Below are 19076 nucleotides of genomic sequence, written 5' to 3' on the forward strand. Positions count from 1 at the left end.
TGGTGTCTGTTAAGGATGACTTATAACTCCGAAACAACCTGGAGTCTACTACATCCCATACCATTGTGCAAAACATACGCAAGTCAGATCATTTGGATGACACAGGAAAGATGCGCAAAGCACAATCATCACACAGATAACATTGAATCTGTAGAGGTCCAGTTAGATAGTGGGCTGATAAAGACAGCAGTTTCCAGCTAAGTAACACAGACCCAGCTTGAGCATGCTCAAAGAAGAACACAATCTGTGGCAAAATCCACTGAGGACACCCCAAATAAAGAATGTAGCTCTCACCATGGAGATGTGTCTCCTCCGAATCAGTGGCATTCTGATTCCTGTAGTGACGGCGTGCAAACTGCAGTTCTCCCTCGGTAGTTTACTACCTCACTCAGTAGTTTACTATCTCACCCACCTCAATGGCAGAGCAGTGTCCAGGTACTGCATATCTGAGCTCAACAGCAGGAGGGAGGAGATCAAGATGGCACCCAGCAGAAGACAAACCAGCCATCAGGTCTGCTTGAAGATGGCCAAAAGACAGCTTGCTGAAATACCACACCATTCAGAGAACACTACTCTGCTGAATACCTGACATTTCAAAATCATCATACGCTAGGAAAGCCTACAATCACAGTGTTCCTGATAATTACTAATAGGTCATCAACAAAAGCAAGGTATTTGAAACTGATTCACTTTGTTCTTTTACACATTTATTCTGCATACTTCTGCCGTGTTTCGAACATCTTATTAGTATCAGTTTGAAAAGGAGTGGAGATAATTCATGATATTGCCTTATGCTTTATTTTATTTCAAAAGTTCCAGTGAGTTCACTCATCGATTTTACTTTCGAAGCTGCAGTAGTTAAAATCTGATGGAACAGTTTCCTTGTTTCACTAACCACACAGTATTCATGCAGTACATTAAACAGGACAGTGTGGTCTATCGAGTTACAGATTTTTCTTTAAATCTGCCATCACGATCCCTCAGAGAACCGACTGGCAGTGCTGCAGAATCATCTTGAGGTTTCAGATCCCTTGTGCACACGACTGACAGTGTTGAAAGTCTGCTCGGTGTTTACGTATCTCCCATTCCACATGTTCTTCTAATAAGGCAAAGAAGGCTCTTGCGAACACCTTGCAGAAGAGAAATGTCTTGGTAATTGCTTTAGTTTGTCTTTTCACCTTTTCTGCATAGCGTGTGTACCTCCTTGATGTAATGCTTCAGAACGTCACAGTTACCCCTCGTTTGTCTCGAGTATTCCGTATGAATGACAAAAACGAACTCTGGGTAGTTTAAGGGTAGTAACTCTTCATTAATTGGTTTACTTATAAGCTACACAGAAGTGAAAGATTCAGAATGGAATATGATGTAAATGTGACTAAGTCAGTACTCACCAAATAAAGCAGGTGCTGAGTAGTACATTGGCATGTAGGGGAGATATAAAGTTACTCAGCTTTCAGACAAAGCCCTTTGTCAAAGCTAACAAACAAGAAAGCTGTTATTAAACATTTCTCTGCAAGAAGTGTGGGATCCATCACTGTTTGTCCACTTGACTGCGAGGGGCATGTCAGTGGTATATCTAGGTGTCCTGTACAGAGCAGACAGGGGCCAGGGAGGATTCAGGCTGTTACACAGATCACATTAGCCAACAGGTTCAATGTGCAGTCTTTCACTGAAACTGATCCAGTGGGACACACTGCACATGTTTTGGGGTCACCTGCTTTGTCCTGTGCCAAGAGAAGTCACATGCAATACGGCAGGGGTCTATTAACTGTCAGCAGTTCAAATATACGGTGAATAATGATACCACTTAGGGAAATGGCAGCAAGTGACAAGAAGGTTCACTGGGTGCACACAGTGTGCATGCCAAGAGGCCCCATTCAACATTCTGAAGAGGCAATTCCGGCAGCCACTGAGGGAAGAGGGTGCAAACAGTTTCAGATTACAGTGCACGTTGGTCACAGTCGGATAATTCCAGCAACTGGCAGAGGGGTTGACAAGACCTGGCTTGTGCACAGAGTTTCAACGAAGCTCACAATTTGCAGAATTGTCCCCAGCACTGCTTGTGGCCCCTCGATTCCCATTCTAGTGGAAGGACTGAACCGGAGACTTTGAAGATTCTTTGACAAGGCATGCTATGACTTTGTGGACTTGCACCGTAGTGTTAAGAACTGTAGGGTTCTCCTAAATGGGTCAGGTGTGCATTACTCATAGCGTGTGGGACTTGGTCTTTCTTTAGATTAGGTGACTCTCCATTCAGTCCAGATAATGACAGCTGTAGGAGACACAGAAGTGTAAGTGTAAGTTGCAAAAGAATGGCCCTCATAGGCATTGGTATTAAAATTTTAGTGGTTAACTGCTGAAGTAGTCACAAAAAGTGCCACAATTTGAAGCATTCCTGAAAAGCAATGAAGCTCACGTAATACTAGGTACAGAGAACTGGTTGAAGCCTGGAGTTAAGCAGTGAGATTTTTGGGGAAAATTTAAGGGTATATTAAAAGATTAGGCTAATGGGAAATGGAGTGGCATATTTGTCGCAGTAGACAAGAAACTTATATCCACCGAGATAGAAACTGAAGCTGAATGTGAGACTGTTTGGGCAAAATTCAGTATTGGGGATGGGCATAAAATGGGAACTGCGCCTTCCTATCACCTGCCGGACTCACCTTAAGATGTAACTATAAACATTAGAGAAAATCTAACTTCATTGTATTTAAGTTCTTCAATCATACTGTAATCATCAGTGAGGACTTTCATCATCCAACAACGAATTGAGAAAATTACAGTTTTGTTGTTATGTGCACCATGAGACACCCTGTGAAACATTACTAAGCGCATTCTCTGAAAACTACCTAGAACACATAGTTTGAAACCCCACTCATCATGGAAATTTATTAGATATAATGACAACAAAAAAACCTGGCCTCTTTGAGAATGTCAACATCAAAACTGGTATCACTGATTTTGACGCAGTTGTAGCAACAATTATTAACGAAATATAAAGGATCACTAAAACAAATAGAAGGATAAATGTTCAGAAAACTAGATAAAAAAGCATTAGAGACATATCTCAATGAATAACTTGAAACTCTCAGCACAGGACAGAACTAAGCAGAGGAACTAAGCCTCGAGTTCAAAAAAACAGTTGACCATGCTCTAGACAGACATGTACCTGGTAGAACAGTCATAATGGGAGGGACCCTGGATGGTCCACAGTCACTGTAAAGAAACTCCTAAAGAAAGAGAGACTACTGCATAATAGGTGTAAAACAAAGTATAGGATTATAGATAGAGATATGACGATGAAAAGCGTTTTGCTGTCAAAAAAAGCACTGCATTAAGTCTATAGTGATTACAATAGCAGAATACTGTCAAATAATCTTTCATAAAATCCAAAGAAATTACAGTCACATGTAAAAGCAGTGGCACCAAGGTTAGCATCTAGTCATTTGTGAATTAGACAGGAACTGAAATTGAGGGTAGCAAAGCAACAGTTGAAATGCTTAACTCCGTTTTCAAATGTTCTTTTGCAAAGGAAAACCCAGGAGAATTGTTCCAAATTAACCCTCATACCACTGAAAAGATAAGTGACCTAAGTGTTAGTATCAGTGGTGTTGAGAAACAGTTGAACTCAGAACACAAAATTATGCCCAGTAGTTGGAAGAAAATTCAGGTCATACCTGTTTACAAAAAGAGTAGTAGAAGTGATCCACACAACTAATGCCCAATATCCTTGATGTCAATTTTTTGTAGAATCGTAGAACATATTCTGAGCTCAAACAGAATAAGGTATCAAACAGAGTTACCTCCTCTATGCCAACCAGCATGGACTACGAAAACACTGATCATGCAGAACCCAACTCACACTTTTTTCTCTTGACGGAATGAAAGTTTTGGATCAAGGCAGTCAGGTAGATGCAGTATTTACTGACTTTTGAAAACCATTTCACTCAGTACCACATCTGCACTTATTGCCAAAAGTATGAACATATGAGGTATCAAGTGAAATCTGTGGCTGGACTGAGGATTTTTTTGTAGGGAGAACATAGCAAGTTATTTTGAATGGAGAGTCATCGAGAGAGGTAGAAGTAACTTCAAACGTGCTCCAGGGTAGCGTGTTGGGATCCTTGCTGTTCATGTTGTATATTAATGACCCTGTGGACAATATTAACAGTAGCCTCAGGCTTTTTGTAGAAGATGCAATTATCTATGATGAATTACCGTCTGAAAGAAGCTGCTTACATATTCTGTCAGATCTTGGTAGCATTTTAAAGTAGTAAAAACTTTCTTTAAATGTTCAGCAATGTAAAGTTAGGCACTTCACAAAATGAAAAAACATAGTATGCTATGGCTATAACATTAGTGAGTGGAATCGGTCAACTCGTACAAATACCTGGGTGTAACACTTTGTAGGGATACAAAATGGAATGATCACATAGGCTCATTGATGAGTAAAGCCGGTGGCAGACTTTGGTTTGTTGATAGAATACTGGGGAAGTGTAATTAGTCTACCAAGGAGATTGCTCACAAATCACTTGTATGACTGATTCTAGAATATTGCTCTAGTGTGTGGGACACATTACAAATAGGTCTTAACAGGGGATATTTAACATATATAAAGGACAGCACAAATGGTCACAGGTTTGTTTGACCCAAGGGAGAGAGTTAGTTAAAAGACGCAGAAGAAACTGAACTGGCAGACTCTTGAAGACAAAAGTAAATTACCCCAAGAAAGCTTACTTGCAAAATTTCAAGAACCAGTTTTAAACATGGACTGGAGAAATATATTACAACCCCTCACATACTGCTCACATAGGGTTCAGGAGGAAAGATAAGATTAATTACAGCATGCACAGAGGCATTTAAACAATCATTCTTCCAGTGCTCCATGCGTGAATGAGAACAAAGTCTAATAACTCATACAATGGAATTGACAGTGGTTTTGCAGAATATAGAACACACACACACACCAGCAGAAGAGCAAAGCCAAATGGTGAACAAAAAAACTAAGATCTGGAATCAAGCAGTGTCTCAATAGGACTGCTGAATGGCAAAGAACACACTGAGACCCAAAACCAGCCATTTCATTGTCTGAAAATAATTCCATCTGATTTTATTTCTTCTGAGCTTGCAGAAACAATTTAAACATGACAATATTTTTTATTCAAGTTAATCAAATTACTGAAATGGTGAATAAGTGAGATAACGATTTATGTGAAAAAGATTCATCTTCTTTAGGAGTGTAAACAGACGTAATTTAGAGAAGCACAGTTTCCATGTATTATTGAACCATCTGTAACACCAAAAGCCTGTATCAGAAGCTCTCCATATAACCTACAATTCTGAACAGACAGCATATTCAGTTTCATATCATTGTGGTAACATTACAATTGTGTTCCTGAATACTGAGGACTCTCATCCTGCAAAAAATGATACGTAGTTCTGTTATAAATACATATTATTAATTTCTGGAAGTTTTATTAAAGTTTGTGAACTACATATTCAACATCTGCAATGAAAAAGAAATCATTTCATGGGGAATGTTTCATAGGAATAAAGGGAACTACAATCACAATTTAATGACAATCATAAGAAACCAATATTGGCCACTGTATTATACATGTCAAACTTTGTCCTACACAGAACTACTATGTTATTTACAAACTGTGTTAATATCTATAAAGTTCTTTATCAGTCTTATATATACCAGTACTCATACAATTACAGTACACAGATTAACAAGAATTAAACAGTCACCGTGGAAAATGTAACAGACGTAAAATACAGCATGCATCAGAAATGTTTCAGATAATGTTTTCCAGTATTCTTTTTTTCCAGAGAAGCTTCCAATAAAATGTTCCTGGCATCACGCCTAAAAAAGTTAGGATATCTTGGACAGAATTCCATTCTAATACATCTCTTAGCCTATAGAAAGATTATACAGCATTTACATTTATCGGTCTTATGAGTTATCAATTTACATATCTACATTTTTTGTACACAACATATCTTCTCTACAAGCAAAATAAACTGATAATATCTTTCTAATCAAGCTTAAGCTTTTGTGCTCTTTTTTGGTATGCTAACTGATGAGAAAATGCAAGGGCATGACCACAAACAGCTTATAATACAAAAACAAGATGAATAGCCCATCACCCAGTAGCTACAAGTAGCATCTATATCTGATCACTGAACTCACAGACTACACAAGCAAGCTGAAATCCCAGCCTGAGATGCTAGTGATGTAAAATGTGTATATTTGACATGAGGCCTCTCAGAATCAACCTTTAACTTCGATCTTATGGACAGTCATGTTAAATTTATGTTACAAAAATATTTCAGCTGCGTTTACAATAGGAAAACTTTAATTTCTGTGTAAATTTTATCAAAACTATACAAAACTAAATATCAAAAATGCGAACCATATGTCAGCATTTTCTAGCAAAGGTTACACGACTGAAATTTACACACTAGCAATGGACATCAGTTTATAACAAAACTATGCATTATGCATTTACTAAATTCCTATCACCTGTATAAATAATTTAAAAACCATATAATGCATGTAACATGCAGTAATGTCACTGAGTAGTGATTGAGTTCTTTGTAGACAAAGACACTTTTTTTGCAAAACACACATTTGTATAAAAACAAAAATTGTTATAGCAGACAAGAAGTATGTACCTAAGTAATCAGAAGTGATCGACCAATTAAGAGTTAAGTAGCACATAGCATATCACCAGAGACTACAGTAGTTTAGTTAATTGTATGAATGGCATCAACTACAACAACAAAAAACTTAAAAAAAAGTCCTAAAGTAATCCTCTGTGTGCCATAAAATGTAACATGCACTATGTCACTATTGTGGACATATTTGGAAAGGAAAATTACACATAATTTATAGATTTTAAGGGAGAAAATTAATCCTAGTAGAGCACAGGTAATATCTTGGCAGTCCAAAATAAGCAGTAACCAATATGGGCAGATCAGCAAGCCAATAACAAAATAAACTTATCACATTACACTAAAATTCAAACATAACAACTTAAGTAAGGTTTAAAAGCAGTATGAATCATCAATCAAAAAGTTTAGAAAGATGTGGCAGAAATTGTGTCCTATGTTTCTCTTTTCATCTACTAATCTTATCCACTGTTACATTCAAGGACTAAATCCATGTGCAAAATGTACATGCAATAAGCCTCTGCAACTTATGAATCACGTGATACTTTACAAAAGTAATTCAATTTACAATGAAAAATAGAGCAAAAGATGGACACATGGGAACACACAAAAACATTAGTTTCAAAACACACTCAGTTACTGACATAGGGAAATTTTATATATGACATGAACAGAATAGGTTTTAAGTGTTGCTTAAACAACCATGATATTCCTTAGACAACCTGACGATTGTCCAATAATTGATGGACAAGTTGCACACTACTGGTAAGGGAGACAGGAGACCCAGGCAATAACATTTTGCTATTCAAAGGACAAATAGTGTAATTATGTTGGACCTGGCATTCATGGTTTTTTGTTGGTGCACTTAGTAGTTCAATACAGCAAGAATACCATGACAGCATGTGACAACTGCATAATGCACTCACTGGCATACAAAAGGGTTGCATTAATTATTTCAACACAATGTAAGAATTAATGAAGACAGAACCATAAGGCAGCAATCTCTTCTGAAGGAATGTTAATAGACTCTGGAAGCAGCAAATAATACAGTCATTATATGACTTATATATAGGACTGTAATAACACAGCTAATATATGTAGACTCATAAAGCTGACCAACAATTTTTAAGCTAACAGTACTTATTCTCTCAAAATAAGAGAGAAAAGCAGCACAATAATAAGTAAAGAATGCTTAAAACAACACTACAGCTAATAACAGCATTCTCTTCAGAGAACTAGAGAGGATGCACCCTATACTAAAATGTCAATGTGGGTATTATCAGGATGAAACATTGTAATCAGTTACTGAAGATTGAACTTCTGCCACACTATTTAAGCACTCAAAAAAATTATACCTATTGGAGGCTGAAGACATTACAACAAGGAAACTGTTTCAGTTTTAGTATGGAGTTAAGCAAAACAAGACACAATTAAGTATATTTGCTACCTACAATTAATGCAATAGGTGTACTTTATGTCACATAAAAAATATTGTTGGGGCTAATTCCGCAATGTTGTCTTCTTCATTTACTGAAAGTGTTACACACACACACACACACACACACACACACGTATTCAACTGGTCAAAAGAAATTACTTACCCAGAAATGTTTCAGGACTTCTTCATAACGTAAACAAGCTTCATAAATTTATACAAACCACAATAATGTGGATATACAGAATTACGATCTTAAGAAAAAATTCTGCACTTCAAATTTGCTGAAAACTTAATATGAATTTTAAAAAGGGGCAAGTGATTATTTTTCCCCCCTCAACAAGACAACGACATTAAATACAGATGAATTGATATGAAGCAAAAAAAAAATACATATATTATATTAAAATACTAGATACAAGAAAATTCCATATAGAGATTTAACAAATTCACAAAGAGGCAGGTGACTATCACTTAACTTCAGGAGGTGTAACTCTTAAGTTGGTGAATAGACGCACATGGAAATAAAAAAGAAATTACCAAACGATGAAAACTCCAGGTAAGAACATCAACAATGTACGAAAAGACAGATTGCTGCTTACTGTAAAGAAGACACATCAAGTAGCAGACAGGCACAATTAAAACACACTTACATGTAGCTTTTGGCCACAGCCTTCATCAGTAAGAAAACACACACACACACACACACACACACACACCAAAAGCAAGCACACATCACACACACACGACCGCCAACTAAGGCATCTCGGGCCTGAATCTGTGTGTGTGTGTGTGTGTGTGTTTGTTTGTTTGTTTGTTTTACTGGTGAAGGCTGTGGCTGAAAGCTATACATGAATGTCTTAATTGTGCCTGTCTCCAACTTGATGTATCTTTTTTATGGTAAGTAGCAATCTGTCTTTTACTACATTGTTAAAAAGAAATTACCCCTACTCTTCAGAACCATATGTTTTCAGATACCTGTTTCTTCACTGCTGCTTCCTTTCCTTAACAGACATTGATCTGAGTTGTGATTTCTCCCACCCCAAAGAAAAGAAAAGAACCGTCTCTCCAACATCACTCAGCTTTTCCTTTTTTCCTGTTCTTAAGATGGAAGCTGTGGTTCCAAAAGCTAACAGTGATGGCTGTTTGTACTTTTATGTGTGTCTATCAGATGTTTCAGGAGTTGCACTTCCCAAAGCTAAATACTATCCAATTCATCTGTCACTTTGTGAATTCACCACACATCAATATCAATACTGAAGATGATAATGTTTGAATGCGATATAGTCAATAACTTACTGAAATCATCATTCTTGTATTGATGTTGTTCCTGATACAGTAAAAAAAACACACACACACATTTGCTTTGTGATAACAAATACAACTTTATGCCACTATTTAGTTCAAAACAAAAGCGTACTAAAGGAAATATTTTACACAATCTGTGAACTGTTCATTTCTTTAAAAATTTTAAGAAAGATCCATTAAACTTTATCTGCTGTCCAACAGTCAAAATATTTTTTTCCCATTATACAAATGGGCACTGTATTTCCTTCAATAGTAAGAAAATTTGAATCAAAAAATTCAGATCTATCCAGGGAATGACAATTACATCATCACACCAGGAATCTGAACCCGAAGGTAGCTAGTAGAATGTGGCCTCATGTGAAATATACATCTGCATTTCAAACTTATGACGTAAAGAGGATGTCAGTTGTTACATCACAGTCCATTAAAAAATTATCAGATATCTCAATTTTATACATTAATGTCAACGTATAGAGAATGTTTTAAAATCCAATATGATGGTCAATGGTATAAAATTTTATTTATTATTCAGACTTTTTAACAGTAATTATAACAGTCTTAATATTAATGATTTTTTCCATTTAACAAAGCAATTTGATTTTGTGGCTAGGAGTCAGAAGCTTTAATATACTAGAAAAATGTCACATTACAATTACATATCATTACTCACTCTCAACAATAAAACAAAAAGGATTCACAAAGTCTCTCTCATACAATTATTCCTCTGTTTATGATTTTTCAAGATGAGTAAATACTATTTAATCATCCAAGCACTGAGTCATTTGAAAATAATTGAACATTTACTGGAAGGCACACAGTCAATTTACCCACGACAAATAGCAAATTTAAATTTTTAAATATTCCTGTACATTAAATAATCATATTTTTGCAATTTCTGAATACAGAGAAACATAAAAATCAAATTTCTAAATTATATCTTGACACTACAATTTACATAATCCACATGACATGAATGTGAAAATAACTTCCAGTCAAAATTTGAGACAATATGATTACTTACAATGTACAACAAGAAAGTTATTTTTCGTGTTTTAATTACAATTGCCCTTAGTACGTTCACCCACACAGTCATGCAATGGTCCAAAAAACTTTACAGCTGTATGTTTATGTGCCATTTGAGAGCTATTACATCTGTAGTTAGGGGTAAGTGCATAAAACAACTAAATGCACCCATAACTGTTGTCCTTTGTTCATTTTCGTTAGGTAAATCAGCAAACAATCATTACAAATTTTAGATATTCATATAGACAACTACAATTCCATTATGAAGGATAGATCTTTTCAGACACAAATTATTATAATCCAGAATTTATTATCAACAGCTTGTGAATAATCAACAAGGTGAATGTCCAAGAACACAAAGCACTGACACGGGATGAGGCAAGGCCGTGAGTTACATTACAAGAATTGTCTGATGCTATGTCAGTCGTACAACTACTATCAAATTTAGGCAGTTTCAGTTATACAAAAAGAACACGTGTATAAAGCAGCATAACAGCTGACATAAAAGACAAGAATGAAACTTACTGCTTCCTTTTCACAAGCATCACTTTAATGTATTGCACAGTGAGGTATTATACGATGTACTATAATCTCCATTGTATAAAAGTTCTCTTGTAAAAATCTCTTAAACAGTAAATTAACCACTAGCCTCTGACTCCAACCAAATCAAATGCAACTTTTTGAATACACAGAGCAAAAAGCTCACTATACATTTGCTGCTGTGTTAAATATTATCATTTTCAGTCTTTTTGAAATCAGTCTATGTCGATCATATTGAGCAGTTAGTATATTCATTGCCCTTTAAATAAAATGTTTCCAGTGCAATTAAAACAATTTCACTCACTCACACTTCACTACCACAGTCTTTTTAGTCACTTAGGACAGGAGGTACACAACTCAAGTCTGGGATATTTATGTGTGAAGTCATTGTACTTAACTTGCAGGTAGGACCACTAAACAACACTGATCAGTTTTTCTTAACTTGGCACACACACTATAGGATCTTGCTGGTAATCTCTGAGGAGTTGATCTTCATTAAGCAAGGTAGGGGCACTGAAGTTTCCATGGTGGTATAGTACTGACTGTATGATGAACAGCAAAGCTGGAGTTTCTGGGTGGAAAACAAAGTCATACATACTAAAACTATTCTTCTGCAATCAGAAGGCACTTCATTGACTTTTCTGTTTCTGCATTACAAAGTACTTACACACTGACTAGTTGATTCTCTCAATGATACACAAATTATTTTTAACAAATATATCATTTACATGTCATCGGGTATAACATAAAACTCAGTACCTCAGTGCACAATGCTAAAAGAATTTTCCTCAGGACAGTAACAAGGGAAACATGACAGGAACATGGTTTTAAGTGAGTTCTTCAAATTGAGATCTGATGATTATATGGACAGACTGAATGGTTCTAAACATGTGTATCGAAATATATAAATTGTGGAATATATTGCGCATAGTGCTGTCTTAATTTATATATGAAATATTCAGTCGGATGGTTGGTGAAATAACACCAAAAATTTCAGTTCGCTTTTAACAGTCTACAATGTATGAGAAAATTCAAGTCAGGTACAAAGATGTTTCATTCTAATGCATACATGAGAGTAAAAAGGTAATTCCCAAAACTAAAACACTTATGCAAAGTACAAAATTCCATACTACAAAAATAACATAAAAATGCAAAGTCTTTTGCACCAGTTCTTTCCTCTTGCAAAGATAGAGGAGATAAGCTGTGCTATATAGTAAGTAATGACATTGAGCAGATATATAATGATATAATGTTATTTCTCTTTTCTCCTTTTTGGGTTAGGTTGTTACTAACAAACTATAACAGTTACTCATATCCATTGTATGTATATTAAGTCAACTCATTTTAATAAATGTTCAGTGTCAGTCAGGTATGCAGTCAATGTGGGATTACAAAGCCCACTTACTTCAAAAATACTGAGCTGATACTTTTTGTAAACATTTTAGCCTTTTCTATAAAAATGAAGTCAATGTACTACCTACTCAGGGACGAAAAATAGTAGAAAGAGGAAGCAATAATCAAATTTGTGGCCCCAGATGTGTTCCCCTAATAAAAATATCATGGCATGTAATGCTTACTAAAATTTTGAAACGTATGTACCTCATTTATGCATTTCCAGAACATGGAGTTTCATTTTTCAAAGTATCTGCATTATCATGATGAATCCAGCTCATGTTTGAATTTAAGGCTGTACAGAATTTAAAGTTATAAGTTTTTATATGTTCAATTGTCATACATGTTGCCTACAAAACAATGTTGCAAAAACTGGCCAATATCAACCAAACTTTCCTTCTTAACTACACAGAAATCCCTGAGTGTTTAGAATCACTTCCCTAAAATCATAAACTGTGTATAAACTATTATTTACTCTGATGTATGCATAAAAAAATTCACAAATTTCACCATCCACCCATGATTCCAGTGTGGTTTGTGATATCTATTATGCTTCACACACCAATATCTTGCTTAACATTACAAATTTTGATTTTATTACTATGTATATTATAACGGTCTTCTTTGAGGTTGTTCAGCAGTATCTGGTGCTTCTTATGTTGTTCCTGAAACAGTGAAATATATTATTAACACATGGGAACTTGCTAATGCAACAGTACAGGTTTGTATTACTTGCAGAAGGGTTGTAATCTAAAATTAGTACAATGTCTTATCAAAGAATAATGGTGGCACATTACTTCTGACATTAAATGTTATGTTGTAAGCTGTAATTTATACTTTTTCTTTGCTAAACAAATACGTGTATGGAAACAAGTCAGTCCAGATTTGTTATTCCTTCCCCTGCTTTTACAGATTATCATGAACAAACATTAACTTTCTGATGGCCTATAAAGAATTATCCACACGCCAAAAGAGTCTCACAACATACACACATACAGGAAATGAATTTAAAGCTCTCTAAGTGTGATAATCACTAATAAGTCTTGAGATAATAGAATTAATAAAAACTGTGCTGGGGAGCTCTAGTATCACAGTAAACAAAAATAATGAATTATCTAAATTTTGTGTCAGTAAATTGCTGTTTGCGATATAACAGAAAACACTGCGCACTTTTTAAATACATGGACAATGTATATTCGACAACTCACAGGAACAGTAAGCATGAAGCAACAGATGAACAATAAATACTTAGTTTTTAGGGCTTAGGTAATGGAGACAATTACACTTAAGTCCATGCCACCTGCAGAAAAATTATGTCTAAGACAATTTATAAGATCATGGAAACCAAAACAGCCTGTGACGAAAACTTTTTTTTATTCCATTCAATAACTATTTTTAATCATTACAACCATCAGACTGATCTAAAAAAGAACAGATGCGCAAATTCACGAGTAAGATCTGCTACATAAAATAGACAGATGACTACCTTTTCCATAAAAGTTACATCATTATTTACATTTGAAAGTAAGAGTACTATTAATATGTAGACCGCAATCTCAATACATAAAAATGAAATCATTATGGGATACTATGTTAGGTATCACAGATGTCCCTTGAAACAACTGACCATTTAAGTGGATGCATTATTTATTACATCTCATACTGTAGTTTTTTCAGTAATACGTTCTATGAGGAGCTACATAGACTTTCTTAATGATCTGAAGATAGACACAGGATCATAAACACAATGGGACCAGGCATGGACATGGTGAGCACACGGTAGGGCTGTTAAATGTAGTCAGGAAATTTGTGAGGGAGGGAGGGGGGAGAGGGTAAGGCGAGATTTAAAGAAGAGAAAACAGACTAGTGGGAGTGTCAGTGAAATAGAAGGCTGTGTAGTGCTGGAATGAGAGCAGGGGCAGGGGTTAGATAGGTGGAGGACAGGGTTTAGTCAAAGTTAAGGCCAGTGGGGTTATGTAAATGTAGGATATACCGCAGGGAGTTTTTCCAACTGCACACTTTGCAAAAGCTGGTGTTGGTACAAAGGATACAGATGGTGCAGGCTGTGAAGCAATCACTGAAGTGCAGCATGTTGTTTTGGGCAGTATGGTCAGCAACTGGGTGGCCCAACTGTCTCTTGGCCATAGTTACTTGGTGGCCATTCATGCCAACAGGTAATTTTTTGGTTGTCATATCTACATAAAAGCAGCACAGTGACTGCACTTAGTTTGTACATCACGTGACTGTTTTCACAGTTTGCCCTGCCTTTGATGGGTTAGGCAATGCCAGGGACCGCACTGGAGTAGGTGGTGGTGGGACGATGTAAGGGACAGTTCTTTCATCTAGGTTGATTGCAGCGATATGAACTGTGAGGCAAGAGTTTGGGAGCAAGGGTGGCGTTGGGACAGGCAAGCATATTTTGCAGGTTTGGTGGGTGGCGGAATACCACTGTGCGAGGGGTGGGAAGGATAGCAGGTATGATATTCCTCATCTCAGGACGCAACAAGAGGTAGTCAAAACATGGTGGAGAATGTGACTCAGTTGCTCCAGTATTTTTTGGTACACAGCCATGAGGGAATTGCTCCTTTGTAGCTGGGCAATGGGAATGTGGAAGGTGGGAGGTGACTAGAGAGACAAGGGTCAGGAGATGCATTTCTGTACAAGGTTGGGAGGGCAATTTCGGACTGTGAAGGCCTAAGTGAAACTTTTGGTATATCTGTAGAGGAACTGCTCATCATTACAGATGCAAAGACCCCAGTTGGCTAGGCTGTATGGGAGGGACTTCTCAGTATGGAATGAATGGCAGCTGTCGAAGTGGAGGTATTGCTAGTGGTTGGTTGGCTTGATTTGTATGGAGGTACTGATGTAGCCATCTTTGAGGTGGAGGTCAACATTGAGGAAGGTGTTCCTGTCTGTTTACCATACAGTGCCTCATTCATCACTTACTAATGCCACCTCCCACTACACATTAACATCCCCAATGCCCATGGCCTTGCCACTACTGAACATTACCTTTCCCAATGGCCGACTTACTCCAAACATACAACCTCCTTCCTGATCACCATGACCAATTATATCCTCTACCACAATTACTTCACTGTTGATAGTATCACCTACAGACAAGTGTGTGGAACAGCAATCAGCACCAGGATGGCAGCATCCTCTGCCACCCTATTCTAGGTCATCTACAGGAATCCTTACTAACCACCCAGAATCCCAAACCCCTCACCTGGTTCAGATTCATTTATGGCATCTTCCTGATCTGGACTGACAATGGGCCGGCCGGAGTGGCGGTTCTAGGCGCTACAGTCTGGAACCGCGTGACCATTACGGTCGCAGGTTCGAATCCTGCCTCGTGCATGGAAGTGTGTGATGTTCTTAGGTTAGTTAGGTTTAAGTAGTTCTAAGTTCTAGGGGACTGATGACCTCAGATGTTAAGTCCCATAGTGCTCAGAGCCATTTCTTTTTGACTGACAATGGCAACACCCTGTCAACTTTCCTCCAGAACTTCAGCACCTTCTGTCCCATCTGCTTCACCTTGTCCAACTCAACCACACAAGCCACCTTCCTCGATGTTGACCTTCATCTCTAAGATGGCTACATCAGTGCCACGATTCATATCAAGCCAACCAATCATCTGCAATAACTGAACTTCACCACCTGCCACCATTCCATATGGAGAAGTCCTTGTCTCTCCAGTCACATACCACCTCCCACATTCTCACCATCTAGGCACAAAGAAGCATTCCCCTCATGACTAAGTATCACCCAGAACTGGAGCAACCAAATCACATTCTCCACCAGAGTTTCGACTACCACTCATTGTGCCCTGAAACGAGAAATATCCTACCTGCTAACCTCCCACAGCGGTAATCCACCATCGACTGTACATACACTATATTGTTGTCCATCTCTACACTGCCCCTGCTTCCAACCCCTTTCCTCATGGCTCATATCCCTGCAATAGACCTATATGCAAGACCTGACCCATATATCATTCCACCACCACCTACTCCAGTACTGTCACAAGCATCACCTGTCCCACCAAAGGCAGGGCAACCTGTGAAAGCAGTCACGTGATCTACAAATTAAGCTGCAATCTCTCTGCTGCTTCCTACATCGTTATGACAACTAAGAAGTTGTCTGACCAAGAAAATGTGGCCAAGAGGCAGCTGGATGATCCAAGTTGCTGAACATGCTGCCCAACACAATGTGCTTCACTTTAACAACTGCTTCACAGCCTGTGGCATCTGGATACTTCCTACCAACACCAGCTTTTCTAAACTGCGCAGGTGGGAACTCTCCCTGCAATCTATCCTGCATTCTTATAATGGCCCTGGCCTCAACCTACACTGGTCGCTGTCCTGCATCGACCATCCTCACCAACCTATCTTCCCTGCCCCCACATCAGCACTACTCAGCCTCCTTTTCTACCAACGCATCCACTAATCTTCTTCCCCTCCCCTATTTTCTCCTTTTCTGCCCCCTGCTTCCTCAAACTTCCCAGCCCCACCACATCCCCACAACATCTGTCCATTCTCCCACAAGCAGCACTACACTTTCTCCCACCCCTATCCTGCTATTCCTCCCCGTCTCCACCCCAGCCACCTCCTTAACCCCACCACCCATAGATGGCTTCTCCTATCAGGGGTAGCTGGCCATATGCAGCACATCCCCCCTAACCACAGACAGTGTCCGTGCATCCTTAAGTTGTACTTGTGTGAATGTGTGTTTGTTTTCTACTTTAGAAAAGGCATTTTGGCCAAAAGCTCAAATGCATAACTGCGTTTTTGTTGTGCCTGTCTGCAACTCAACATCTCCTCTACATGGTGAGTAAAAATAGATAAGGCTCACATGAACTCCAGTGCTGTGGCAATAACGAAATCATTTTCTAAGTGTAGAGTCTTATATCGAAAATGGAAATTCCCAGATAGAGCAAAATATAAAATAAGGGAAAGGCAACTATTCACCTATAGAGGATCAATGCATGGAGCACAATAACACTATAAGAAGAACAACATTTACACTAGCTTTCAAGCACTAACTCTTTTTCTAGAAAAAGTAAACAAAGTCACACATACAACCATGCAGGCAGCTATACGCACATGCCCCTGGTCGAGGCTAGACTTCTGCTGGAAAAAGAACTAGTGCTCAAAAGCTAGTGTGAGTGCTGTCTTATGTTGCATGTTTCTGTGCTCTGTGCAACAATCCACTGTAGGTTAGTGGTAGCCTTTACCTATTTTACGTACAGAGAAAGCAGGCAGCCAAATTAACATACCTATTTCAGAAGAATAAGGATAAATAGAGTAATATCAAATACAGTAGTATTTCTTAGTTCCTTTCGGTGATTAACCTGCATAAAGGGGGTACAACAGACGTACCCAATTTTGTTCAAAACTATAATGTTTGTTTACTAAAACAGCATTGTGATAAGGGGACATAGACTTTTTGCACAGCACACAGCCATTAAATCAGTTGAAAATGTAAACAATTTCCTCACAATCAGCACATTAATTCACATCACAAAACTCATATTATGCACTTCTTGACTAATTATGCAGATTTACAGTTGGTCACACATGAAGTGAAATTCTCTTAGTAAAATTCTTTGATACTGGACAGACACTAACTTAATTGGGCCTAAAATAGCGAGAAGGTGATCAGAAAATACACAGTTACCTTCCCACTTAGACATTTATTTTACTATGTTTAACAACATGAATCAAAATAGACCAATAAGCCACCGCCACCCCCCACTCCCCCAAACTCAGTTCTTTAAAGAATCAAAGTCCGATCTTTAAAATCAGCTTCACATGTTATCATTGGATGAGTACAGACTGAATAATTCACACTATGTTTTAAGAAATGTGATGCCATATCTCCTGAACTTTGTGTCATACAATAACATAATTTTGCATGTACAATCAGTGATATATATGGATACTGTCTCCAAACTGTTTTGCAAATACTGTTAGCAGTAAACTAGAAATAAAACAAAATGGCATGCCTGGTGCTGAAGTTTTACTGTACCAACAGCAAAAATGTAGTAAGTGACAAGCTTTGTTCCTTTCATTTTGTGGGAGGTGGTATTGAGAAAAAGTTTCGTAGAGGTTTGAAATTATGTGTGAAGTTTGTTGTAAATCACTAAGTGCTCTCATCCTCAATTACTGTATGAATATAGTCTGTGAATTTTATATGCCATGAGTTATGTTGCCTCAAGAGATACACACAGTTTCTAATTTTAATACTCGAGTTAGTGTGCTAAGCTTTTAAAATATGATTATAGTGTTTCAATTTTTTGAATTTGACCAATAATTATATGAAATACTGGATAACAAATTTTTGTTGCTCCTGGAAGACCTGCAATTGGGACTGTGTACAGTTTTAGCTGTTTAGTGATACAGATCACTATTCAGCACAGAGGAGGCACTGCACAGCAGACGAGCACATGCAGAAGTAGGCTGCTGGATTAAAAAATCCAGCAGTCTACAATCGTGCCTTTCTGTTGTTCAGTGCCTCCTTTCTGTAGTTAACAGCACTCTATCATAATTAATGGTGTTATTGCACCCCAATTTTCCACTGTTTGATTTCACTATGGCTGCCAAGCATCAGAATTGTTAACAGATTTCAAGGATATCTGCTTTGTGTTTCATGGACCCCGTTTCTAGAGTAATGCATTCAAAAGGATTAAAAAATTGCA

At 37.6% G+C, this 19076-nt stretch overlaps 1 protein-coding gene across 1 annotated transcript in view; it reads right to left on the minus strand.

Moving 5' to 3' along the window:
- Positions 1 to 9916: 9916 nt before the first annotated feature.
- The window catches only part of LOC124613966, a 520281-nt gene continuing 511121 nt past the window's right edge, over positions 9917 to 19076 (minus strand). Inside the window, exon 13 of the mRNA XM_047142754.1 lies at positions 9917 to 13041. Coding sequence (XP_046998710.1) covers positions 13011 to 13041 — 31 coding nt within the window. The 3' untranslated portion in view covers positions 9917 to 13010. The remainder of the gene's footprint in view (positions 13042 to 19076) is intronic.

Source organism: Schistocerca americana, chromosome 4 (assembly GCF_021461395.2).
Source record: "Schistocerca americana isolate TAMUIC-IGC-003095 chromosome 4, iqSchAmer2.1, whole genome shotgun sequence".
NCBI classification, from domain to species: domain Eukaryota; kingdom Metazoa; phylum Arthropoda; class Insecta; order Orthoptera; family Acrididae; genus Schistocerca; species Schistocerca americana.